Source organism: Ostrinia furnacalis, unplaced genomic scaffold (assembly GCF_004193835.3).
Source record: "Ostrinia furnacalis isolate ACB-3 unplaced genomic scaffold, ASM419383v2 OfSCF2991, whole genome shotgun sequence".
In the NCBI taxonomy this organism is placed as follows: Eukaryota; Metazoa; Arthropoda; class Insecta; order Lepidoptera; family Crambidae; genus Ostrinia; species Ostrinia furnacalis.
The window spans coordinates 57,387-83,800 of NW_021133230.1; the positions used below are offsets into that span (position 1 = coordinate 57,387).

Here is a 26,414-nt window from a genome sequence, read left to right on the forward strand (position 1 = left end):
TAGGCTTTTTGCTCATGCATTCCGGGCAACTCCACTGGTCTTTTTTTTTCATTATATTAAACAGCTTGTATGAGACATTTGCACATTCTAAGTCATATGTTGATTTACAAGTCATGCATCGCAAGAATTCCCTTTTGTGCAGCTGTCTTTGGCAGCCCGAGCATTTATTCGGTACACTCATTTTCAATGTTTACCAAAACAGTTCCTTAGTTAGCATGCAGGAGTTAGTTAATGAAGTGACATATAACGCATTCTGTTGACGACTCAAGGTACTAAAATGGCCCTTGTTTTTCCTGACAATCCTCCGTGTAAAGCAGCCTTCTCGTCTTGCAAGAAGCTTCCAATTGTAAACAATAGATGGCGTTGAATGTTCACAGAATTATTTAATTACGGGCACTGAGTCAGTATTGAGGTTATAAATATATTCACTTCCAAAAATAATAAACAGTTCAAGCACTAAATAGATTTCGAATCATCAGTCTGTAGTATATCGTCGGTTTATATGATTATTTCGCATGTCCAGTAAATAACTTGTCGTAATATTTGCACAGATAATCCGGCACAATCAGTCACTAATTTCACTGTTTATACGGCAAAGTCAGACAAAACTCCATGTAATACACAATGTCCGTAGCCCACTGCACTCCAGCACTACTTTAAACTAACGAATAAGTCACTTTATACTAGAAAAATAAATAAATTTTACTCCATCCCATGTTTGTTTACGCGCAGCAGCGCCCCCTCCGTCCTCCGAGGACCGCTGGGAAGGGGTATCTTTGTTCAACAATTACGTCGAAACTAATAGACATAGACTAATAAATTTACATTCGTTTTGTAGAATAGCTCAAATACTAAAAATACAATGCAAATAAAACATACCTTAACGACCTGGTTTTCCTTGTGTTGGAAAATAACTGAAAAAGAACTGAAAAAAGTAATGTATTTTTCTAATTAAATCCATTCTTACTCCCATAAAATGTATGAAATTTGTGTCTGTTTTCTTATTCTACTAATAGATAATTTTATTGGCTATCGCATGATATAAAATATTTGCATATTAATGTTAAGCTACCCACGCTTTCACTTGTTTTTTAAAGAAGAGGTGTAAACTAAAAATTAAAAACTTAAATCGGTGTAATTTTTCGAGAAATGGGTCAGGCCCCAAATTTGAAGTATTTTTATCGATAAAATTGTCCCTAGATTTTGCCCTTAAAGTTTGATCACTACAAGCCCGGACACACTGTATAGGATTCAGAATAGATTGACGAAAATATAGTAAGCATGTTCTGACAATCTGATATTTACCTCAGAAGAAATTGCATTCAAGGTTAAACGAATAAATTAAGTAATGCATTTATCGCTTTCTCAAAGCAATAAAAACGCTAAATATAATGAAAATTAAATACTATATTATGAAAGCAATTGGACGTGGTTCAATACAGTAAACATAAAAGTTCTATACAGTACTGTATACAGTATACAGTAATAATAAATTATTTGCTATCTTCCAAGAAAACTGAACTGAATTCCTTAGGTTCTTTGTTGTCGATTACTTAGGTTTATTTGGATGAAAAGATACAGTCTCTTTATTGATAGATTAATATTTATTTTAGATGTTTCAATTTTTAACTAACTCTACATTTTGTCTTTTGATTCGGGCAGAATTAAGTCTATCAAGTAACAACCTGTGTAGTGTGTATGGATAAGCGTTATTTTGATCTTCATAGAACTCGTAGGGTGTGGCAGATTTTTTATACAGTGTGAGTCACGTTAAAGTGTACATATGAAAATAGATAAAACTAGACCTATTTTTATCGACAAAAAAGTGGTCAAAATTTTTTTGAGATTTTTTTTTAATTTTTTGTAGAATTTTTTTTCTTCCAATTACTTATTGTAAAGAAAACGTAATAACTTTTAAACTAAGCGGTATATCCTGATAAAATAAAAACAGTAATAATGCTAAATAACAGGCGATACTGAAAAAATACATAAAATATGCAAAAAATGCTAACAAATAATAAAAAATAAGACTTTTTGAAAAAAATCTGCTTAAAAATTCGTATTTTTTTGGTTATTTGATAAATTTCTCAAAAAAATGCCCCTATAACAGGTGGTTTTTATTACTTTGTATTATTCTCTATCGTATTTTCTTTGTAAAACCAAAAATTGCATGTCTCTATCCCTATCACAACATTTGCTATGATCGTTTGAACAAAGGCCTGCCACAACATTATTCTCCGCTACAGGTAGAGACAATTTTAATTTTAACTAAAATGCTTATTTTACTTCGAAATCTTTTGTTTTTATTTGAAATCTAACTTGTCTTTATCAAAATTACAAATCTAGAGCCATTTTCATTTTCGTTGTTAACGAAGCGTTGAATGGCGCGCCCGGAGAGGCTTAGTTCAAACAATCATTGCAAACGTTGTGATAGGGATAGGGACATGCGATTTTTGGTTTTACGAAGGTAATACGATAGATAATAATACAAAGTAATAAAAACCACCGGTTATAGGGGCATTTTTTGGAAAAATTTATCAAATAACCAAAAAAACACGAATTTTTAAGCAGATTTTTTTCAAAAAGTATCATTTTTTATTATTTGTTGGCCTTTTTTGTGTATTTTATGTATTTTTTTAGTATCGCCTGTTATTTAGCATTATTACTGTTTTTATTTTATCAGGATATACCGCTTAGTTTAAAAGTTATTACGTATTCTTTACAATAGGTAACTGGAAGAAAAAAAATTCGATAAAAAATTAAAAAAAAATCTAAAAAAAATTTTGACCTATTTTTTGGCGATAAAAATAGGTCTAGTTTCATCTATTTTCATATGTACACTTTAACGTGACTCACACTGTATAGTAGGTATACCGGCCGATTTTGACAGTTGAGAGGTCGTAAAAAATGGATCAAAGGAGGTCTAGAATGTATCTTGAATTTTCAACTTACAGATAACGTTTAATAAATTGAAATCAATCAGTCCAGAGGGCCGTCGGGAGAACGGCATTAGTTTTGTTCAGTCGGGGTTGTTCCTGAGTCTGCAACTCATGGCTTTCTCCACGGAGACCGATGAGAATACCACTGCTGAGATCGACCAGTGCCTTGGACTTAATATCACTAAATCGGTATGAAAAATTGTAACTAAAATGTAGGCTCTACCGGCTAAGCCTGGCAAGCGAAGGGTCGTGGGTTCGATTCCCACATTAAAAGCAATGCGATTTTTTCAAGTTATTTTATTAGACTAATAGTAGAATCTAAATCTGTCACTTGCTCTACATTGTATCCCTTATGGGACATCGCAGGAAACATGTAAGTACTTGCCTGTGGTATAGGTAGTGCAGTGCCTAAACTATTTTGTTTTAATGTAGATAAGTGTCAGACTTAGGTTCGACTCAAGTTTCTCTCTCATCCTAGAGAGTAGGTACCTAGCTACCTAAGTACTAGTTTGTAGAAATGAGTGAAATTTACACACACACGTGTTCTTACATAAGTAATCGTGTTGTGTGTCGTCTCGTTACGTCATATCTTGTAAAAAGCGCCCAAATCAGATGTTGACCAGCAGACGATTACGTATGAAAATACGTAGAGTTGATTACACTGTAACAAGTTATTTGTTTTCAATTTGAAGCGGCGGTAAATAGTTGCAATTTTGATTTGAAAATAATTTTGTTATTATCGTTTCCAGGACAAAATAAACATCATTAAAGACGTATTGTCTGATATGCCCAAGTCTAATTTCGACCTGAAGTGGCGGTGGTCGTCCCGGCTGGTCCTAGGTGCTGAACAGAACGTCAGCGAGGATTTTAGAAGCGGGGCAGCTTCAGCTTTACAGTTATTCTTAGGGAAATTCCATGGGAACGAAACGGACAAGATACTTGCCCAAACTCTTAACCATATGGTAAGTTTAATTTTCTGCTTGTTTCATTATACTAGAATAGGCAATACGTTAAACGCTTATAAGTTATAAGTAGTTACAAACGTAATAGCGTCGTGTATTAAAGGTCACATAATTTAATCACACCATGTTTATTTATATTTGATTCGAAATCAAAAATGTTATAAAAGTGCGCTGTATACGTTTTCTTATCGCACGACGACAGGTACAAACGTAATGTTATTAAGTATGCGCAGATGGATTAAACCCCATGGCTGTTATTCAATTTAAAAGAAAGTCAATTTCAAATTAGGTTAGGTACCAATAAATATTAATCATAAATAGGTAGTACTAGTAAGTACCTACCTGCATACTTACGTCATAATTTATGTTTGTATAACTTATGTTACGTCACAATATACATTTATTGTACAGTCGAGTTCATAAATATATTGGAAATGAATGAATATTTTGAAACATTGGGCACTGCCAATATATTTATGAACTCGACTGTACCTCCTAACTACAAATCCTACATTGTGGATATTCATGTCACATAAGTGCGACCAAAGCGGTTTAACTTATCACGACTTTTGTGTGTGAGACCTAAAATTGTAGTTTGTTAGTTTTTATGGTTTGTCCTATAATAATCACCAATATGTATGTAGTACTAGTAGTAGAGAGTATCATCTTGTAGGTGGAAGAAGATTCAGGCGGTGCGATTCGGGACACGTTCGACCCCGAGGAGTTATCGGACGGAGTCCGCGCCGTGGCCTTGACGACTTTATACATGCGCGGGCGCTGGCGGTCTGCCCCCACTGTGCTCAACGGGTCTCGGCCGTTCCGAGACGCCGACGGATCGCCACCGCGCACCGTGCGAATGATCCGGCTTAACGACTACGTGCGGTATGCCAACTTTGAGGACTGGAAGTTTCAGGTAGGTCCGAAGAAAATACTGATGAATTTAAATAAAACATTTAATATAAGTACCTTTTAAACACACAAAAACTAGTATCTTACCTTACCTATATAATGAAATAATAAATTATAATAAATGAAACGTATTACAGCAGCTGAAAATAAGTTAACAGCCGTCTACACAGCTAAATTAATAACTATTTTACATTATTTTGTAGCAGTAGGAATATAAACAGAGAGCAACACAACATTTATTTTGTATCGGTAGGAATATAAACAGAGAGCAACACAACATAAACTATGACAAAAATAATAAAAACAATGTTGTTAAGTATTTCAGCCAGGGTTATCCAATCAGAACGTGATTGGCTTTCGTTTGGTTCATTTTCTGAGAGATTTTTCTGATCTTCAGCGTTGCTGGGATCAAATTCAGTAAAAATCACGTATCTCCCCGGTCCACTGATGACAAGGTTACTCAATGACTTTAACCACACCGGGACCTGTTCCACGCGTTTTCTTAAAGACATCATAAGTAGTGTCAGCAAAATACAAATCAGTGTCACGACCATCGAATCGCGAATGAACAATATCAAAATCGGAGTATCCGCACCGTGCTTAGGAATGGAATAACCTATTTCTGTTAGAAATATGAAATGTCCAAAAAGAGAAAAACATTGCAATCCCAACCTGTTATTGTCCTTCACATCTAATAATAACGAAACCATTGTCATCATTATAATGACTACCGACGGGACGACAATGATCGCAGCAAGCCCCGCAGACTCCCTTTTCATCATAAATGTATATTTCAGCATCGGATATGTAACGGTAGGACAGCATGCAAAGTTACCAGGTAATCTCTCGTGGATAACGCGTAGCAACGACCACCCAGGACCTGGTTGGTAATCGTCCAAGATAACAGCACTCTTGTTGAAAAATGTAAAGTTGATCTGTTCTCCAGTATGCATCCACGATCCAAAATACATTGTGCAATTCTGTTTATCGTACGGCCAATATTTTAGGGTAGAGCGACAAATTCCAGAGTGCGGAACATGCGGTATGCACGTAACGTTCCCCGTGTTGTGCAATAGACATGTTGTGAAAATCTGATCCGATTGGTAGAGCGCCGCGTCAGCATTGTACAATGACATACGTGGTGTCCAGATTTCGTGACTCTCCACCTGAATTTCTGTTATGTTGCCGTATTCACTAGGATCCCACGTCAAAAATTCATCCTTCCATTTCAACGCCACCCAGCTATGCACATTGAATGTTTCTTCGGATGCATCGAAACTTATATATTTTACGGCGAAACGTACACTAACATTGACAGTACTTCTGTGGTCTTTTACTGGTCGGTAGCTGTAGTCATAAGCACAAAAAAGGTCCTTGTGAAGTTTAGCTTCAAAATGATCCACTGCTACTCGTTCTGGAGGACACTCTCCATAGATGAATTTCAAATAATTTAGTACAATGAATACGAGAAGCGTGGCGTGAGCCATGGTGGCCGCGATCACACAGACTGATAGTCACAAATCTAGCACAGTCACGGGACAAACATATGTTGCACCGCCCCCTATGTAATAGGATACTGTATTGTCACCATTCACCACATTGCCATGCTTGATAATAAACATTTTGTAGCATTACAATAGACATGTGCTAATGGGCAGTTGAGATTATTATATTTAATTATACGACACTGATGGCACGTGATTTAAACACCATGAGGCTCACAAATCTACCATCAAATACCTACAAAGCACCTTTGCTTTTTTTTAAATTCTGAAGCTTAGATTTTAAGGGCTTTTGCTATCGGCCCTCCAGAGATCAGATATAGTGGCGATTGGACGACCGACACAACTAGCCTAGTGCTCGCTTTTGTTAGAAGGCACGTACACTTAGGTACTAAGTAAGTGGGCGTAGATTGGTAGGTATTCCAATAGCGTAGTAGATAGTTCTCCAGAACATACACCTCCGTCTTCACAAATCCCATTCGAGTATTTCCAGCATTTGGTCTTCATCTGTTTTATTTTTAAATTCAATTTCTGTTGAATAGGCCATAGAAATCTTCTACGCGACTCGGGGGCTGTCGCTTTTGATGTTGGTTCCAGACGGGCGCTCTCTGCGGGGGTTGGCCGACCGCCTTGAGACCCTCAGCATAGCAGATATCTCCAAGAGGATGATCTCCATGCGTATAGCTGTAACTATGCCGCTGTATACGCTGCGCATGACGCTCCTGCTGCCATCCAAATTTAAGGCTGTACGTAGGTATTTCTTAATATTATTGTTTAGTTTAATAACTGATTTAGAAAATACACAAAAATAAGTATGTTCATCTTCGTGGTCTTAAATTCACTCTTTTTCAAAATAAGCACTCGCTTTATACTTATTCTAATAAAAACCTTTGAATATATTGATCATCTATTTTTTATTCTGTAACACCTGACAAATCAAACTGGTCTCTACATTGTCTTAATTTTTCTATGTTACATTTTTCCAGCTCGGAGTTGATCAGCTGGTTAGCGATAAGGATACCACAGATAGTGGTAGTTTGAAGCTTTCTCATGGCGTCCAGCGACTGATGTTCTGGGCCGAAGCAGGACGGAACGCTTTCAAAGATGACGGTATGTTAAAACTAATTAATACGTTTCGAATTAAGGCCACATATCGGGCCAGACTCTTTTTTTTTCCATAAATCTGCATCACTACATAGTATAAAACAATGTCTCTTTCCGCTGTCTGTCCTTAAGTTATGTATGCTTAGATCTTTAAAACTACGCAATGGATTTTGATACGGTTTTTTAATAGATTGATGATAGGAAGGTTTATGTGTATACTTAGCACTCGTGCGAAGCCGGGCGGGTCGCTAGTTTTTTTATAAAATTATCTCATCAATATCCCGGCAACCAGTCCCGCAAATTCTTGTCTATAGACCCGGTTTAGTTCTCATGTCTTCTATAGCCTATAGTCCTTGCAATACTGTCTTTGGCTGTATCCCCTCAATAGCGCATACATCTATTATCCGCAAGATGTAGGTACTCTCACTTACACATCCCAACGTATTATTTTATTTTGAAGCGGTCTCTTCCTGTTGGGTCATCCCCAAGCATAATAGCTAAATTGTTTTCATTTCCCTCAACTTGAATTTGCAGTGAATAAAGAGAAAAAATCTGTTCTTTTTAGGTATAGAATGGGATGCAGAGCCTGAGATGGAGTTGGTCGTGGACAGACCGTATTTGTTCTTTGTGCGGTGGCACAAAACTACGCTTATGAGCGGTAATTTTGTTCTGTAAAAGTGAATCTTATCTTTTTGTAATAAGGCACAACTAGCCAATATTGTACCTACTGGTATGCATGAACAGTTGTGATTTTGGTGTGAATATGTAGGTACATACAGTGTGAGTCACGTTAAAGTGTACATATCAAAATAGATGAAACTAGACCTATTTTTATCGACAAAAAAGAGGTCAAAAAATTTTTGAGTTTTTTTTTTAATTTTTTATAGAATTTTTTTTCTTTCAATTACTTATTGTAAAGAAAACATAATAACTTTTAAACTAAGCGGTATATCTTGATACAATAAAAACAGTAACAATGCTAAATAACAGGCAATACTAAAAAAATACATAAAATACACAAAAAAGGCCAACAAATAATAAAAAATTATACTTTTTGAAAAAAATCCGCTTAAAAAATCGTGTTTTTTTGGTTATTTGATAAATTTCTCCAAAAAATGCCCCTATAACAGGTAGTTTTTATTACTTTGTATTATTCTCTATCATATTACCTTCGTAAAACGAAAAATTGCATGTCTCTATCCCTATCACAACGTTTGCAATGATCGTTTGAACTAAGCCTCTCCGGGCGCGCCATTCAACGCTTCGTTAACAACAAAACTGAAAATGGCTCTAGATTTGTAATTTTGATAAAGACAAGTTAGATTTCAAATAAAAACAAAAGATTTCGAAGTAAAATAAGCATTTTAGTTAAAATTAAAATTGTCTCTACCTGTAGCGGAGAATAATGTTGTGGCAGGCCTTTGTTCAAACGATCATAGCAAATGTTGTGATAGGGATAGAGACATGCGATTTTTGGTTTTACGAAGATAATACGATAGAAAATAATACAAAGTAATAAAAACCACCGGTTATAGGGGCATTTTTTGGAAAAAATTATAAAATAACCAAAAAAACACGAATTTTTAAGCAGATTTTTTTCAAAAAGTATCATTTTTTATTATTTGTTGGCATTTTTTGTGTATTCTATGTATTTTTTTAGTATCGCCTGTTATTTAGCATTATTACTGTTTTTATTTTATCAGGATATACCGCTTAGTTTAAAAGTTATTACGTTTTATTTACAATAAGTAATTTGAAGAAAAAAAATTCTATAAAAAATTAAAAAAAAATCTCAAAAATTTTTTGACCTCTTTTTTGTCGATAAAAATAGGTCTAGTTTCATCTATTTTCATATGTACACTTTAACGTGACTCACACTGTATACCTATAGCAAATGTGTATGGAAAGATAAGAAAGAATAGTGAAAAACTTTTATTATAAATACGAGTACAGCCGTTGTATTAGAAAAGTGAAAAACAAAATATTTTCAAAGGCAAAGTATTGACTATTATTTTGTCGTTTTATATTTCTTATGAAATCGTTTGACTTAACCTATTTTTACTAAATTTATATGTTGTTTTAAATTATTTATTACTGAATATGGATTAGTAAAATAATAATTTTATAGGTATTAATTTACCTACGTACGATAATGTTAGTTAATGTTAAACATATTATTGAAATTAAAAATAATTAATTATTTACGGAATAGTTTCTCGGATCTCCTAGTTAAAATATGATTAATAAAATACTTAGTTGTTATTTAATCTAGTTGACTTCTCGTTTCCTTGTTTCAAAGGATCTCTAAATAATTTATCGATAGATTTGTATGGTTGTTTGTATTATTCATGTTTTAATTTAGATTTTTTAATTTATAAAATAAAATATAATTTATATCAATTAACTGGATTTTGTTATTTATTTTTTTAGCATTAAGAGATCTCAAACTACTTTGAAAATTATAAATAACTTGAAAAAATCGAACTGCCTAAGGATTTTTTTTCAGGTCATATAAATATTTTGAATGTAAATGAAATTGCACGGTATCGAAACCTGATTATGCCACCTCTAAGGTTTTTATTACACGGAACAATTAATTAGTTGGATTGATTGTACCATGAGTCAGCCAATCACAATTTTCATAGTCTATGGTAGGTAATTGAATTTTAAAATTAATTTCGGTTCTTGGATATTCCTGAAAATTACGTAGTAACTAGCATAGTACCTACTGCTAAGTCTAAGTAGGTACACGTGTCATACAAATCACAATGAAATAAGCTAATTTCTCAGCAGTTTGCCCATTCTATATTTTAATTTACTAAATAATCTCATATCCCTTAATTATAGGCTAAATGTAAATAAAAGAATGACAATTAATATTTACAACTTATTTTCTATGCACCCAAGATACTGGCGGCTCTGTGGTGGTAAAAAATCACAATGCAATTTTCAATAATTTCTATAAAAGCGATTAAAGTACTGAAATTTAACAATACGTCTTAGGCTAAGATGCACCACCTTAACTTTGACTCTAACTATAAAAAACCGGTGTTTTTGTATGGAGTTTGACAGACTTTTGTTTAATGTTAGATGAGGGTTAGTTAAGCACTAGCTCTACCTACTCACTTAGCTCATTGCTGGTGGACTGCCTAAAGCTCCCTAATAAATACGATTCGAAAAGTATCGACTAATCGACAGTTGGTTAGGCGGCAAGTCTCTCGGCTCGCAGAGCACTCTGCCCTGCGCAAGCGGCGCGATCCCGCTGCGATGCAAGATGGCGTATAACTCTTCTGCACTAGGCCAGTAGGGGGCGCGGGCGAACGCGGCCGCAGCTTCGCCCATACAATCCCGCATTACTAGCACTTCGCTGCCACGTCGACCGTACACTGTCCATTGATCCGCACTCTGCTCTTGTACGATGTAGTTCCCTGCGTGATAAAACATTTGTATGGTACTGTATTAGGGCCTTTGCGCATTGAAAGAAAAACTATACAGCAACAAGAAGTTTCTTTCTACAAATTTTTTTAACTTAAGTACCTACTGCAAGATTGCGAATTTGCGACTCATATGATAAGTAGAGTCTCTATTATTCACTGTAGACATGAAACAGGGACGCGCGCGATAAAGTCTCTCTGTCACAGACAAAAGTCGAAAGCTAGTTAGGTACTACACAACACAATAATTTACATTTCATTTTAAGGTTTTCCTATACATATTATTTATTTGAGACATACTTAGTTAATTTAGGTAGAGTCGTATTTTTACAATTTAACAAAACTACTCACGCACGTTGCTATAGTGTTATGAAATAATTGTTAAGGGAATACATTTCCTCTGCGTGCTACAGTGGAAGTAGGTAAAGAGGTCAATCAATCGTTCAATTTACACGCGCAGGTTAAAGGCCTACTCAAAGGTGGTCGATCGTAGTAATAGTATGAGTACCTACTTAAGCACAAAGGGTGGATGAATTAGTCGGTAAATACTGAAATTTCATAGTACCTAAGTAAAGGTAACTTAGGTTATGACCTTACTAAATTACCCATGTGGTCTACCACACGGTTCATGTTGTAGGTAGGAGGGAACTTATGGTATGAAACTCCGTTATTATTAAATTGCGACTTACCCTCATCACCACGTGTCACTATAATGTTCTCGAGCAGGCCCGCCTCAGTGCCGTTGCCTTGCAGGAAATGCTTCCCAAGGGGCGACTCTACTTCCAGTAAACAATTCTCCCAGTTCACCCGTTCGCTAAAGTTCCCATACTTTATCACGTACTGTTCTCTTTCCTATTAATATAATAAAATAATACTATCTAAATAATAGTCATTAAAAAGATATAAGTGTAGGTACAAATTGGGTAAATCCCCCAAGTAGGTAATGCGCTAGTCACACTTATTAATTTATTGGTAATGGCATGTGGGAATCTGGTAAAACATACACGCTAACAATCTGGGTACTTACCAACTCAGTGGTAGCGCGAATATGCAAAGTAAAACAATCTATTGCCTTAGGTTGTGTGTAAACGGTAAGCCAACTTCCAACAAGATCCTGTACGTTTAATCTAGGAGAATTTCTGAAGTAAGGGCAAGGAATAGTCGAAACATTTCCATTAATAACTCCGCTCACAAATAACTTAGAAAAATATAACAGTTCTAGCGCGAAGACGATGTGTACGGCTGCCATTTTAAAATCAACTGTCTCTATTCCCAACAGTACTGAATAACGCGGTGCAGAGGCGTTCAAGAAATGTTTTAAGATCGCACTGAAAACAGTGATCACTTGTATAAAAACAGCCGAATCTTATGCTCTTAAACATATAACATCGCAAGACAAGTTGGTAGGTATTTAGAGAAAAGAAAAATAATAACTTTCTCAGTGAATCTATTTGTCTATAAATTTTAAAATAGGTAGGTAATACCGTTAAGTTCCTTAAAAAAAGACGTGTTTTTGAAAACAAGCTTTTATTATTATATTTTATTATAAGGTGGATACATATTTTAACTAAAGGAATTACATAGAGGCGAAATATTCCTACATGTAGTTACCTACCTACCTACATTATTATGCCACATGTACAAAAACGTAGGGTGCTTTCGGACGGACAAACCAAGGAGCGAGCACAAAGTAAAAGCTTGTAAGTTACTACTAATAAATAATAATACAACTTAAAACACCTATGTATAAACGTATTTAATAATAATAATAAAATAATACCTACTTTTAACAATAACATATTTTATCAAATACATATTGACAGGTAAGTAGGTAGGTACCCATTGTGTATTCGTGTTTTACATTATCAACTTAAGTAGGTAATTGGTGGTCTAAAGATGCGATTACTTAGGTACATGACGGATGAGAGATTTTAATAACTCGTCTGCATAAAAAGTTGTGTAAAGTAAGTAGGTATTCTACGAGTATATCTACCAGTTTTCTCGGAAAACTATCCCTATTACAATGTTAATATATTTTTTAAAATGGATAAACATCTTTATATCGATTCTCGGTCACTGAAAACCGGTTGCAGCAGCGAATACGGCGTAGAGTGAGAAGGTAGAGCAAAAGGAAGACGGTGTAAGAGCCCTATAGCGATTCATAGAACATACCAAATTGATAAACCAATAAGTTTATGCAAGTTTTCGCGTTTTGCACTTTTATAATCTTCCACAAGCCTAAGGGTAAAAAACCGCAACTAGACTCGAAAAACTAACGATTATGCTCCAGATTTCGCCCGACCTCGAAAACTTTGGCTATTATTAAAATGTATATCGGATTGTTATGTAAATGTACTAATAGATTTTAGAAAACTAGTAATTCGGAGCGATTGGGATATTGCCAAAAGTGTCAAAGCATGCACTCGGTGAAATACACTCGTCGACTTACGTAAAACTAATTTCTATTTGAGCGATAAACTCATTTATGCATAATTTACATTAAGGAATATCTAGTATCATATAATACTAGTTCTAATTTCATAAAATACACTCATGAGCTTTGTAAAACTCTAGATTTTTTTAAAGAACAAATGCTACAAATTCACCACCGATCTACCGATACCAAATTGCGGACTGTCTAAGGACTTAAAATATGTACCTACATAGTATGCCCGAGTTACTAGGCTGATTTGATGGTTCAATGGAAAGGAGGTTAAAATCCAACAGTGGCTTCTCTCCTAAATTAAGTGTTTACTTAACTTAAGTAAGTTGATCGTCTACTTCTGTAAGGAAGGAAACTCCGATTACATATTTACCACACACCCAAAAGAATAAATAAATAACATTAACCACGAGTAATTTAATGATTTATTATGAAAAAGACGATACGAGAGCTGCTAATATTTTCTATCTACATATGTACAGCCGCCAGAATTTTTTTCAGTAAATAGTACTCGTAGATCAAAGCCGGGTCGGGTAAAAACAAAGAAAATTAGATATTTCATGTGTTATGGTAGCGTATTACATTTTATTCTAAAGCACTATAATTTATTTTGTGACTATCAATTAGCATATTTATGGTGTTCACTCCATGTACCGATTAGATTGCTGGGCCGGGCACATTCTGATAACACGTATTTTGATAATTATGATAACGTGTCGGTACTCATCCGTTCGAAGCGGATTTAGTTAGTCATGTATGCGTGGATTATAAAAAAATAGTTTCATACAAAAGTTATACTGAGTAGTAAATAACAATTTAAGTAAGTAGATAGACTGGCGCCACCTAGAACACCCAGACGTGATTAAAATGAACCGGGAATCGAAACCGGGATCTTGCAGAATCTGAGTAACAATTTACATTAATACCTACCTAACTACTGCGGTATTTAGTAGTAGTTAGTATTTACTGTGTTGGGACTCGGGTTCGCATAGTTTTGTATTAGGTACTTGAGGATCGAATACTCGGTGAAAATGAAGGATGGTATCAGTGATTGAAAATTGATGATAGATAGGTACTAAAGTAATTTATGTATAAGTTTAAATGAAACCTAGATTTTTCATTAAAATGAGCGGGAGCTGCCCAAAATTCATTCATCAAATTCCTTATCGCTTCGCTAAGTTTTTTCGAGTTCGCTATAAAAGCGAAAACGAAATTGAACCTTTTAATAATATTACTTTGACAGTTGGTTTTGAATTCCATTTTCTAGGGTCGAACTAAATTAACCTGTCACCTCTTAATGTTAGTGAAATAACGGAATGCTAGTAAAAACTAGTGTTATAAAATTTTCCAACTTAAAATGTAACATGCTTTCATGTAATCAATCATACTTGCTTTCCTCTCATAAATAATACTAATAATTAAAGGCTATATATATTTAATACATACTAATTTCGCTCGAGAACGGAATCAAGGTAAAAAATGGCTTCTTATGTGAAGCTGAATTTTAAGCAAAAGAAATCGGAATAGAATCGAAATGACTCGCAACACTGATACACTAAAATCTACGAGTAAAATCTTATGTTTTAAAAATGTTGACATACTTAATTTATTCAAAAGTGCTAATTTTGTAAAGCAGTTGGACCTTTGAATTGATTTAATTGATCCTAAAATGAACCGTGACCTTTTATGGTATAACAAATAATGGAAATAAAATATATTAACATAGTAAGTTTGGCTAAGTTTTTAAAAGTCTAGTGGGTTGTAAGTTATCTCTTTGTAACATTATCAATCACATATTCAAAAGAAGAAACTATAATAATTCATAAAGAAAAGTAATTGACAATATAAATAAAAGAATCAATTAAAAGTTATGTATATTTTGTTGTGACAAACACATACGGCCACAGTAATTACTAAACATAAACAATATAAAAAAATACTTTCAAGTTGAGAATAATAGTATAAAAAACTTAATTTAGGCTTACACTGCATATCAATGTGCATGGTGAAGGCAATACGAAGTCTGATCCTCATTTCTCTTACAAATAACGTTAGACTAGCTGTGAAAACTTCATGTGTATTTTGGTATACTGCTTCCTGAAAATAAAGAAAGAACAGAACTTATAACCTGCCCTCAACTCATTTCAACTAAAGGTAGGTAAGACTAAAACAAACAAAATGAAACTATATGAGGCGACGGTTGATTTCAATAATAGAATAAGTAGTTATGCAGATATTTATTTGATTGAAGTTAATCAAGTGTAATTACATTTTTAACATTTTAAACCTTACTTGACATTGTCGTTATAAATACTCGTTGACTAGTACCATAACATTATAATACACGAACGGTGTTCTTCAACATTCTAATAGTCTTAATACAAAATTGCAATCAACGTTACAATTACAATCGATGCTATAAGGTTGCGCTAGTCAGTCATTATTCCATACAAAATTTGAAAGGGTTTCGATGCTATATCGATATTTTGCGACCTAATCTAGGCTTGTATGGAAATTATAACATATACTTTGGGCGTAAATATAGGATTATCATAAGATAAATAACACGAAATCACGAAAAACATTTAAAGAAGCTGAAATTCAAATTACTTTAATAATATAAATACGTTAAAGTCCATTTCATACGACCCAAAGCGGTATTAATGTTACGTGTTAACTACTTTTTGCGTGCGTAAGTCGAGAGAGACACGCACTTTAGACACGCCCACATAAGTTGGACTATTTGACTACCGCAATCTTAAATGTTGAAACACGAATTTTACAGCATACTTGTTAATATTACTCGTAGTATAAATAGGAATATAACTAACCCAGTGATCATTACGAAAATGAAAGCTGTATCGTCTCTTAAAATATAATACCTAAATCATTTCTAAAGTAATGGTCACACAAAACTAGGTCGTTTAAGTAAACATTGTAATAAATCAATTACACTCTGTTCTGCAGTTTAAAATTGCGTTTATACTGTTGATACTGACAATACTGTGGATTTTACATCACATATGAATCGTTTATAAACTTTCGGGTTTACTCTATTTTTGATTGAACCCACAGCAGTGTATTCTCGGTACATCACACACATTAGAATCAAAACTAACATTAAATATGAATATACGTGTTTAGGTATAAACTATGCTGGAATTGTGTAGCTTAAATTTACTTCACAATACGAAAACATTTGTGGATTTTATAAAATTAGGCTTCTCTAAGCCAAATAACTCATTATCATTATTAAGGACATACAATTTATTTCAATACCTAAATTAAACCTACTGCAATATACTTATCAAGCTAAATAAAATTAAATGTTAATGCAATAAAATAAGAAGAAGTGTAATAACACCAAGAATTTTAAAAGGACACATCAATTGGAACCAATATTTTAAAATCAACAAACTATTGTACACAAATGGGACTGCCATTTCTGCTAATCTAAGCTAGCAAAATAGAATAATGAAAAAATTTGAAGAATAAAATCTTATGGAAAATTAAATTTAATATAATAAACAACCAGAAAAAATTACAACAAACAAATAATAACCAATTACTTACTACGAAAAAAGTATTTAAAAAAATTGCGCTTTCAATATTTTCTCTCCCTAAAATGCCAAAAAAAGTTATAAATTATAAGTTTCAGAAATAGTGAACATCAAAATAAAAGTTTAGGAACTTGAGTTGAGGTAAAAGTTACCTGTTTCAAAGACTACATGCAGATATTATTTTTATCAACTTTAATCCATATCAAGTCAGAAGCTAACTAACAGATATGGCAGCCCCCAAGAATGAAAAAATAATATTACATATATTTTTTATAAAATTAACACATAAACTAGGCCTTCAGTTTCAAAGCATGGTGTAAAGCTAATATGAACAGTGTCTTTAAATTTAAAAGTGCCAAATATTAATAATTTATTTACATGTAATAGAGACAGGTCAACAACTCTTTCACGTTCAGTTTTGTTCCGAAGTAAGGTGCCTGAGAGGTAACCAACTAAATTCTAATAGCGGGTGACTGGCGCATCTAAAAAGAAATAAAAATATATATTAAACATAATTTAAGCACTCTAAAATTTGACAACTTGATCTAGCTTTCTATAACTATCATGATAACTCTTCATAACAATGTTTATTAATTATTACATGACAATACAGTACCCTTGCAAGCCTTGAGAGTTGTTTAATGTAAACATCTAAATCACCATTTATGTAACTGATGACCCAGTTATAGTCAAATCAATAAAATAGACACAGACTTTATACACTTCTGTTCTGCACAACTGGTTCCAAAAGAAAAGCTAGCATACTAGTCATTATTCAACTGTCAAATCACATGTCGTACACGCTTACTACCTTACATTATCTCATAAGTATAATTTTGGTCAATAATTCTAATGTTTTGTTTTGCTAATCAAAACGAATCAATTGTAGAGAAGACTAAGTAGCTAGGCAGGGATATTGTTAAGATTCATATTCATTAGGAGATCAAACTCCAGGGATACTTCACGCTGAAGTCCGGTCGCCGAGCAGATAGAATTTCGTGCAATGACCCCAAGCTACCCATCCTTATCACTCGCACGTAATTAAGTTGCTGTTGCAACTGTGCGCCTCATAAGAAGGCTCAAGGTCACCCAAAGGGCGATGGAGCGGGCCATGCTTGGAGTTTCCCTGCGTGATCGAATCAGAAATGAGGAGATCCGCAGGAGAACCAAAGTGACCGACATAGCTCGCAGAATTGCTAAAACCAAGTGGCAGTGGGCGGGGCACATAGCTCGTAGAGACGATGGCCGTTGGGGCAGAAAAGTTCTCGAGTGGCGACCACGGGCTGGAAGACGTAGCGTGGGCAGGCCTCCTACTAGGTGGACCGACGATCTCGTAAAGGTCGCGGGAAGAGCCTGGATGCGGGCAGCGCAGGACCGTGCATTGTGGAAAACCTTGGAGGAGGCCTTTGTCCAGCAGTGGACGTCATTTGGCTGAAACGAACGAACGAACGCAACTGTGCGACGGGCGGCCGCAGTGAGTGTGCGGGTGCGACAGCTAAATTATGTGCGAGCAATAAGGATGGGTAGCTTGGGGTCATTGAACGAAATTCTATCTGCTCGGCAACCGGATTTTTAGACAAATCGGGCGAAGTCGACTGATAACGTGCCGCGGGATTTTTGTACCCTAGTGAATACGAGGCTTTACCTGAACAATGGTAACATGCAGACTGTCCTACAAGTTTTGTAAATTTAAAAGTCCAGATGTAGAAAACACAGAGGAAAGTTAATGGTTCAGGAAGAAATTAATATTTCTTAGAACCTAAAGAATATGTCTATGTCAATTGACAATTATTATTAATGTATCTGATTTTAATCAATGCAAAGTATATTAATAAATATTTAATATCTAAAAAACTATCACAAATGCTCTACATCTGGATATAATTTTTAAGAACAGTCTGCCTCTGCATAACACAACCTTTTTTAACTAGATTCAGAAATAATTATTTGCATTGCAAAAAATCTACATATTAAAACATGAGGTCAATTGACAAGATTGTCTCATTAGTCATAAATGGCTCGGTACAAGAAAAATTAAGTGATTGTTATTTTGTTAAAGGATCTCAAAATTATTGTCGTCTATGAGATCATCATGAGTAACAGTAATGTATTCTGGAAGTCATTACTGGAATGTCTGCTTGCTCTAATTTAGAATATCAACTTCTCAAATTAGGTAATGATGACACTAGGAATAAAAATCCTACTCAGTTAATAATTGCCAGTTAAGCAAGCTATTTTTTCAATGAATGTAATTACTCATTTTTAAATATTCAAGTAAGATAAGATAACTTGATAAGAAACAACAATTATTATACCTATAAAATGTTTTCTCATGACCTATTTTAATAAAGGTGGGCAGGATATTGTAGGTGGGTAATTTATTGTGTTCTATCAAATTTGGTGCTCATAAAACTACATATAAATGGATTTAATTTGTTGTTCTATAAAATTATTATGTTATACATTCAACAAGGGGATATAATGAAAATAGAGCCACAAGAAAACATTAGAATAGTCATTAGCATACCAACATTTTAACATAACATGCTTAACATCTTGGAAAATATCTGAGAAACCAAATAGGTAATTGAAGTATCTCTAATTTTAAGGAAACTGCAAATATTCTACTAAATTTAATTAAAGTAATAAGGTCATCATTTTAAAAATTGCAATAAATAATAGAGGTTTTAGTAGATAATATTACCAATTTATGTTTAAAGTTGGTATCCGAAGCAGCATTTTCATAACATGGAAAAGATTACTACCAATGGCAAGAAATAATAAGGTTACCATAACCATAAAAACAGATACAACAGTGTAATATGTGATGTCTTGAGTATTCTATGAAATGAACCTAAATATTTTATGGATCAACAATTATACATAGTATAAGTATAATTTATACTTAGATAATAAAACAATTATTTTAGTAAATACATTTTGCTACATCAATATCAGCTCTATGAATAATAACATTTGGACAAAGTCAAATTTTAGCTTGGGAACTTAGTGGGTTGATGGAATATCAAATGAGATGTTAAGTGAATGTTAATGTGAAATTCCATAGTTAACCCCACCTGTGTTGAGGCCTGTGTTCTCGGAGGCGCTGGGCGCGTACGCCGGCGGCGGCATCGGCATGGCGATCGGCGGCGCCTGCTCCCCCTTGGGCCGGCCCTCGCCGCCCGGCTGCACTGTCACGGCCTGCACGCCGTCCGAGTCATCCCGCTCCAAAGTGTGGTAGTCCCCGGACTCCTCAGGCGGACGGGGCTTGCACTTGCCGCAGCAGCAGTTGCAACAGCAGCACAGGCAGCAACAGAAGTAGCACCCGGTCAGAATGCCACATACGACGAAAAGCGCTTTACACCAAGTACTTGTCACGACGAAATAGGCGTTGACGTTTTCTTCTCCGAATTGTTCAGCGATGTATAATCCGAGTGACCCGTAATTGTCGTAGATATTCCTCTTTGTGGCATCGCTTAGTATAGTGTGGGCACGATTTACTTCTTTGAATTTGTCCGCAGCTTCCGGGTTGTTGGGATTTTTATCAGGATGATACTTTAGCGCTAATTTCCTATAGCTTTTTTTAACGTCGTCTTGTGTCGCTGTTTTGGGAACCTGGAGTATCTGGTACAAGCTGTCTCCGGCCGTAGACAGTTTCCTTTTATCCATCTTTTTAATTTGAGGAAGAAAGTTAAAACAATCACGATTATCAAATAAAATGCAGCAAAAACTGCGCCAGATTGAGGAATTATTATTTCTGACAGGACGACATTTGCAATATTACATGCGTTCCATTTCATGCAATCGGGGAAGGTGAATTGTTTTTAAACATGTCTAATTAGTCATAACGTATTATATGAGATTTTTAGATTGCGAATTTAGTTAAATTTTAGAAATTTAAAATTATTGCTGAAGTGTAATAAAATCCAGTGTAAAATTATAGAGGTAGAAAATAAATTCCTTCCGCGCAGTTAGTTTTTTGACAAATGTCATCAGTGTCATAATGACATTGATTGATTGTGGCACCCGCACTGCCTGTTTGCTTTGTTTTCTATTTTCGTCGCCACAATTATTAACTAATTCTTAAAATTTCTACAGAAAAGACGATTACTCTCGAATCTTAACATAATACTGTTTACTGTATTCGACTTGTGACTCATAGGCAGATTCGCATTGTACTAATAACCTCAATTTTATTTAGTAGTCAAACTGTATCTCGTACACTAGTAACTTTGAATTAACTAAGTTTCAGTTTAAGACGGTTTCTATGACTTGAAAGCATGCAAGTTACAATAATGAAGGCTCGTAATATTTTCAAGTTGTACCAGCAAGCGCTGACGCGCCGTCCATACTTGGTACAAGCAATACAAACAGGCACATTAATGGCCACTGGAGATATCATATCCCAAACCTTTATTGAGAACAAATCATATAAACACCTGGATTTTAAGAGAACTATTGGATTCTCCTCAATTGGCTTTTTTGTGGGTGTAAGTAATTCAACTTGGTACCTACATTCCTTTTATCATAGGTATTGTGTAGGTATTTGTTTTTTATTTACATTATATTGTACATATTCCAGGGACCTGCTCTTCGGGTTTGGTATGGGCTGCTGAATAATCACATAGGAGCAAATGGCAAGACAGTTGCATTTAAAAAAGTGTTTGTTGACCAAGTGGTGTTTGCTCCAGCTTTCCTCCTACTGATACTCACTGCAGTGGGCACATTACAGGGTAAAAGTTGGGAAAACATAGAGTTAGACGTAAAAGCTAATTACCTTGATGTATTGAAGACTAATTATTACATCTGGCCTTGGGTGCAGCTGGCTAACTTCTATTACATACCACTTCAGTATCAAGTGCTTGTGGTGCAATCTGTAGCTTTGTTTTGGAACACCTATTTGTCTTGGAAGACAAATAGAAAGAGGCTAATCGAATAAATTCAATAATAAATCTCATTATATCTTAGTTTGAACTATGTAGTGTTTATTTAGCACAATAATGTACAACTTTGTGATGTTATGTTTTTAATTAATGTTCAATAAATGACTATTTTTATTTCCATTCATATTGTTTGGTATTGTAGTTAGTTAATGTAAATAAAACATAATGTGAAAATATTTTCTATGCTATATTCCATGGACCTCTATCAATTCCTATAAAAAATACCTTTTCTATTTAGGACAAGGTAAACATATTCAACCTAAGTGCAATACTTCGAAGTTTAGTATCTTTCTGTGTCGTAGTCGTATTTTCCATAATTTGTTTTCCATCGGATTTTTCCTTTCCTTTTCTACGCCATCATGAGATAGGTAACTGTCCACCAAATCTTTCAAATTATTAGTCGTGCTCGTGGTGTGCCACGGGCTTAAAGCGACGGGCACGGAAAAGGGAAGATCAAGACCACCACAAAGCGTAGTAGATCTTGGTTTCTTGTGTATTACCGACCGAGTTAAAACATTGTTTTTAATTTAACGTAGCTAATTAATAAAAACAAATAGAAATACTGTGCTATAACGTTTGCTATAGCTAGATTTTTTATGATATGGAAAATAGAAATTACGATACCTACGATGCATTACGATTATTTGATAACTTTGACATCATCTGTGCTAGTCCAAGCAAATCTGTGAGTCCCAAAGCCGTAAAACATCATTTTAAAAAAAGCAGCTGTCAAATTCAATACTTGTCGGTCNTGGCGTATCTGGGGTTATTTTCAGGGGGGGGCTACCCTCACTTGAAGCAGCTCCAGGGGTGGGATTAGGGGGAAGGGGGGGTTAGCCCCCCCCCCCACATTTCTAATGACTTGTATAACTATTTTTATACACTTATCGTCAGAAATAACAAATCAAAATTTTATGGGGTGGGGGGGGGGAAGGTTGTAAGACACCCCACATTTCTAATATTTTCACATATTGTTAGAATTAAAAAATTCAAATTTTATACGTAGGTACGTACCTAGCTAGACTCACATTATTTCTCATAAATATTTCAGTACGTAATATCGTCAATTTCACACAATTCATTTATTCTAAATATACATTATTGTTTTTAAATTTATTAAACCCTTAATCATTATTAAAATATCCTAACTCGATGCATAAAACCGTATCCCGAAATAGGGGACATGAGTTCACGAACTTAGAAACCGAGCAACATTTTATCACGAAACAGGATCCAAACAAGAGGTCCGCAGAATAATTAATATTAAAAAAAGTTCAAACTATTTAACTATAATTTATGTATTAAGTTACTGTCAAAAGACCAAAGTTTAGCATACAAAAGCTTTCATACTGATATCATGCTTGGTTATTTTTAAATAAAATGTTAAAGTCATAAGAGCCTTAATATACCGAAGTAGGGGGCACTTACCTTAATATTTAGCTTAGTAGGTACGAGGGGCTAACGAGACTTGAAAAGAAAACTTCGCCGTGGTCGACTGACAAGAGAAATGGACTTTCTTATGTTCCTAAAGTCTGACTTAGGGATTGTAACATCGTTGTTACAGTTATTTTTTTGTAATTATTTGTTTTGCACAAAATAACTAAAAGTCCCGTTAGTCCTCGTGTCAAGCTAAAGACCCATGCTTGTGTTACGAGTGGGTTCATCACAATAGTCCAGTGGTTGGGTTCTAACCAGCGTTCTTCGGATCTCGAGTCGGCCAGTTCACTGTTTGGCTTCAAACTTTCCCCCGAGATAAACTTGACATTAACTAGTTGGGTTTTTATTGACGATCAAGTAGATCCTGGCTACGCAGGAGTTGCAGTAGTGGGAGCGAGAGGTGGGAATAGTCCCGTTACTGTCGCTTCGAAATCGATGAAAGAACGATTTCTTTCGATTCTATCGTAAGTCGATGACTTACGATAGAAGTAACAGACTTTGATAAATAGATAAATCTTCAAGCGCGAGTATAATCCGTACACCAAGCATAGTCAAAAACAACTTATCACAGCACAAATCCGAGTCTTTTGTTATCACAGTAATTAATTCCCCTTTATCTTTAGGTACTCTACTAAAACCAGCAGCGTAGAGCTTCAATCAGTTTAGGTTGATTTCTGCGATCCATTTTGATTGCAAATTATAGTAGTGATTGTTATTTAGTATTACAGACATACAGAATCTAATAATCTAGATATAATATTAACTTGATTAGTCCTCAGTATATACTAACTAGACAATATTATGTATTAATTGAAACATATTTTGGCATTTTGGCGTGAAATAAAAATGCTTTTTATGTTTCACTGATGAGCTTTTTACGTAAAAAAAATAGCGTAGCGGAAGAACAAAAAATAATAACATATCTAGAGACAGATAGAAAACAATGCATTGGCTATGATTTTTCTTTTCTGAAATAATGATTTTCATTATCTAATTGTTTTTTTCTCCGAACTAGAAGTCTCAAAATTCTCGGGTTTTTTAAAGAATATTCTTCTGAAAGATCTCGATCTCGGAGTCGTAGGTTCGATTCCCGTCTAAGGCAGTTCGGTTTTTTTCAAGTTATTTATAATTTTCAAATATTTTTCTGTTCCGCTTTTCATCTTTTACCAAATTCCTAGCTGTAAACTTAATCCTTGCACTAATATCTAGATGAAAGATAACTCAAAGACTCCTATAAAGCTCGTGCTTATCACGCCTGACGCTTGTCCCTTACGAGGTTTGAACCTGCTATCTTAAAGATTTCAGACTATTACTCAAGTAACTAACCTAATTTAACAAATACACACGATACATCACACTTTACATTTTCGTTTCAAAATCAACCCTATTTCAACTACATAGATGCCACATAGGAAGCTTGACGTGCCATCAAGCGTGTTCGCTTCGAAACCAAACCACAATTGTACGGTGTAGATCCTTTGTCTCAGGCTACGGGGGAATCAAAGGGACTAGCAAATACAAGGTATTGATTATAAGGTATTGTTTGTGATATATCGACGAAGTTAATCATTAATAACTGGCTTACATAATGGCAAACAAATAATCTGAATTTGCCTGTGTTGATTTTAGCTTGTTACAGTGCAAGCTGAACGCGTTGGTTTGGCTGAACCTTAAGCTAATAATATGTTAGCGTCTAGTTTAATAAGCCTAATCATCAGCATCATCAACAGCCCTTTACAGTCCACTGCTGGACTATGAGCCTCCTCCACTATAGAGGAGGGTTTTGCCATAGTCCCCACGCTTGGCAGGCGGGTTGGAGATCGCAGTTTAAAAGATTGATGTTTTTCAGAGAGCGCTGCTGCGTTTAGTTTGTAGTCCCTAAATCGTCTAATAAGCCTAATATTTGTTAATAAATGCTCATGACATTAGAATCTTTCATTATAAGCTTCAACATAATAGTCCAACGGTTGATAGGGATCGAGCTAACGTTCCTCGAACCTGGATTTGGCAGTCCGTTGCAGCCATCCTAGGGCTACTGTCGAAATTATAATGAAGCGATTTCGAAAATCAGACTTAATTGGAAATTTAATACAATAAAATTGTATAATTATTATTATTCAAGGATTCCCACTAACTATCGAATAGGCTTATTGTGTGTTCATGAATCCAAAACACACGTTGTAAAGTGTGCAATGAAAAAGTGACTCTATCTGTACAGAAAGATAAAAAAGCACATATAGTATGCTTTAGTTCAAAAGAAAAATACTTATGGGTAGAATGTTGAACTGTAGTTCACATATACGAGTACACACACAAGGAGTAGTAGAGTAGTAGGGTTAAAATTATCGTTCGTTCGTTCGTTCGTTTCAGCCGAAAGACGTCCACTGCTGGACAAAGGCCTCCCCCAAAGACCGGTCCTGCGCCGCTCGCATCCAGGCACCTCCCACGACTTTCACCGGATCGTCCGTCGTCGATCGGTTAAAAATTATACTTGAACTATATTTATAAAACGGTTTTAATAACAATAAGTTCACGTTACAGAGTTTACATAACTAGTTTACATTTTAATATCACGAATGTACTACAGATAACAAGGTACAAGTATTCTCAACCCGTAAACGGCGAACTGAATTTCTAAATCCAATTCCATTTCCGTGAAATTGCATAGAAATCGGACCAATATTTTGATAAAAATTCCAATTGGAGTTATCCAGTGTTGAATATTTCATGTAATCACTCCACCGTGAATGATTAATTTAGAAATGACCCGGTATGGATTGGGTCAGATGTGGCCGGTATATTAATGAAGATAGGTACGTGACGGTGGCGATTTTTGGATTTTTTGGGACACATCTGACCCCTCGGTGGTTTGGGATCAACAGTCTAGGTAATTCAATTGGGGACATCTGTGCTAAACCTGGCACGAATTAGATTTAGGGGTTGAGGGCTTTCGTAAACGTGCTGAAGTGTAATTTTAAAATGTAATTAAGACCATGGCTGCTTAGTCAGATTTTTCGTGTAACGAACTACTTATGCTTGAGGTCGCTGGTTTGAATATCGTTTAGGAATTATTATTATATCTCTATTCATGCTTAATCCCATTTACAGAATCTATTTTACCATTGAGGGATTTAGAGGTAGTTGTAACAACTTTGTTGTAATCTAAATAAATCAAATTCAT

The 26,414-nt window shown here is 34.9% G+C and overlaps 5 protein-coding genes across 9 annotated transcripts; 2 read left to right on the forward strand and 3 right to left on the reverse strand.

The window, feature by feature from the left end:
- The first annotated feature begins 1,188 nt into the window (after positions 1-1,188).
- On the forward strand, positions 1,189-9,369 carry serpin-29 (serine protease inhibitor 29). 4 transcript variants are annotated; one of them, XM_028310215.1, is made up of 7 exons: positions 1,189-1,756; positions 2,863-3,128; positions 3,689-3,901; positions 4,575-4,814; positions 6,855-7,058; positions 7,299-7,422; positions 7,982-8,262. In XM_028310215.1, the coding sequence occupies exons 2-7, from the start codon at positions 3,051-3,053 to the stop codon at positions 8,089-8,091; spliced, it is 969 nt and encodes a 322-aa protein (XP_028166016.1). In that variant the 5' UTR covers positions 1,189-1,756; positions 2,863-3,050; the 3' UTR covers positions 8,092-8,262. The 4 variants fall into 4 exon arrangements, 3 of the variants coding, with proteins under 3 accessions (XP_028166016.1, XP_028166018.1, XP_028166015.1); XR_003656252.1 differs by lacking the exon at positions 1,189-1,756 and adding an exon at positions 9,297-9,369 and having other exon boundaries at positions 2,799-3,128; positions 7,982-8,190; XM_028310214.1 differs by lacking the exon at positions 1,189-1,756 and having other exon boundaries at positions 2,799-3,128.
- nAChRa9 (nicotinic acetylcholine receptor subunit alpha 9) lies at positions 4,837-6,856 on the reverse strand. Its single transcript, XM_028310213.1, has one exon. The coding sequence runs from the start codon at positions 6,295-6,297 to the stop codon at positions 5,047-5,049; it is 1,251 nt and encodes a 416-aa protein (XP_028166014.1). The 5' UTR covers positions 6,298-6,856; the 3' UTR covers positions 4,837-5,046.
- LOC114356845 (uncharacterized) lies at positions 9,208-12,099 on the reverse strand. The gene is made up of 3 exons (XM_028310207.1): positions 11,878-12,099; positions 11,540-11,702; positions 9,208-10,844 (listed from the first exon to the last, which is right to left on the reverse strand). The coding sequence occupies exons 1-3, from the start codon at positions 12,097-12,099 to the stop codon at positions 10,576-10,578; spliced, it is 654 nt and encodes a 217-aa protein (XP_028166008.1). The 3' UTR covers positions 9,208-10,575.
- A 1,223-nt stretch (positions 12,100-13,322) lies between these two features.
- Csp (Cysteine string protein) lies at positions 13,323-20,846 on the reverse strand. 2 transcript variants are annotated; one of them, XM_028310218.1, is made up of 2 exons: positions 19,931-20,846; positions 13,323-15,390 (listed from the first exon to the last, which is right to left on the reverse strand). In XM_028310218.1, exons 1-2 carry the CDS (start codon positions 20,520-20,522, stop codon positions 15,365-15,367), a joined length of 618 nt encoding a protein of 205 aa, XP_028166019.1. In that variant the 5' UTR covers positions 20,523-20,846; the 3' UTR covers positions 13,323-15,364. The 2 variants fall into 2 exon arrangements, with proteins under 2 accessions (XP_028166019.1, XP_028166020.1); XM_028310219.1 differs by lacking the exon at positions 13,323-15,390 and adding an exon at positions 16,909-17,335 and having other exon boundaries at positions 19,931-20,645.
- LOC114356855 (Mitochondrial inner membrane protein MPV17) lies at positions 20,841-21,916 on the forward strand. The gene is made up of 2 exons (XM_028310220.1): positions 20,841-21,343; positions 21,436-21,916. Exons 1-2 carry the CDS (start codon positions 21,134-21,136, stop codon positions 21,790-21,792), a joined length of 567 nt encoding a protein of 188 aa, XP_028166021.1. The 5' UTR covers positions 20,841-21,133; the 3' UTR covers positions 21,793-21,916.
- Positions 21,917-26,414: the final 4,498 nt, after the last annotated feature.

Excerpts from the sequence above, each read along its gene's own strand:
- serpin-29 (XM_028310215.1), top strand. The coding sequence starts at position 3,051 with ATGGCTTTCTCCACGGAGACCGATGAGAATACCACTGCTGAGATCGAC. Across the intron at positions 3,902-4,574 it reads CCCAAACTCTTAACCATATG|GTGGAAGAAGATTCAGGCGG; the intron begins GTAAGTTTAATT and ends ATCATCTTGTAG. Across the intron at positions 7,059-7,298 it reads TGCCATCCAAATTTAAGGCT|CTCGGAGTTGATCAGCTGGT; the intron begins GTACGTAGGTAT and ends ACATTTTTCCAG.
- nAChRa9 (XM_028310213.1), bottom strand. The coding sequence starts at position 6,297 with ATGGCTCACGCCACGCTTCTCGTATTCATTGTACTAAATTATTTGAAA.
- LOC114356845 (XM_028310207.1), bottom strand. The coding sequence starts at position 12,099 with ATGGCAGCCGTACACATCGTCTTCGCGCTAGAACTGTTATATTTTTCT. Across the intron at positions 11,703-11,877 it reads TTCGCGCTACCACTGAGTTG|GAAAGAGAACAGTACGTGAT; the intron begins GTAAGTACCCAG and ends TTATATTAATAG. Across the intron at positions 10,845-11,539 it reads AGTGACACGTGGTGATGAGG|GGAACTACATCGTACAAGAG; the intron begins GTAAGTCGCAAT and ends TTTATCACGCAG.
- Csp (XM_028310218.1), bottom strand. The coding sequence starts at position 20,522 with ATGGATAAAAGGAAACTGTCTACGGCCGGAGACAGCTTGTACCAGATA. Across the intron at positions 15,391-19,930 it reads GAACACAGGCCTCAACACAG|GAAGCAGTATACCAAAATAC; the intron begins GTGGGGTTAACT and ends CTTTATTTTCAG.
- LOC114356855 (XM_028310220.1), top strand. The coding sequence starts at position 21,134 with ATGCAAGTTACAATAATGAAGGCTCGTAATATTTTCAAGTTGTACCAG. Across the intron at positions 21,344-21,435 it reads CAATTGGCTTTTTTGTGGGT|GGACCTGCTCTTCGGGTTTG; the intron begins GTAAGTAATTCA and ends TACATATTCCAG.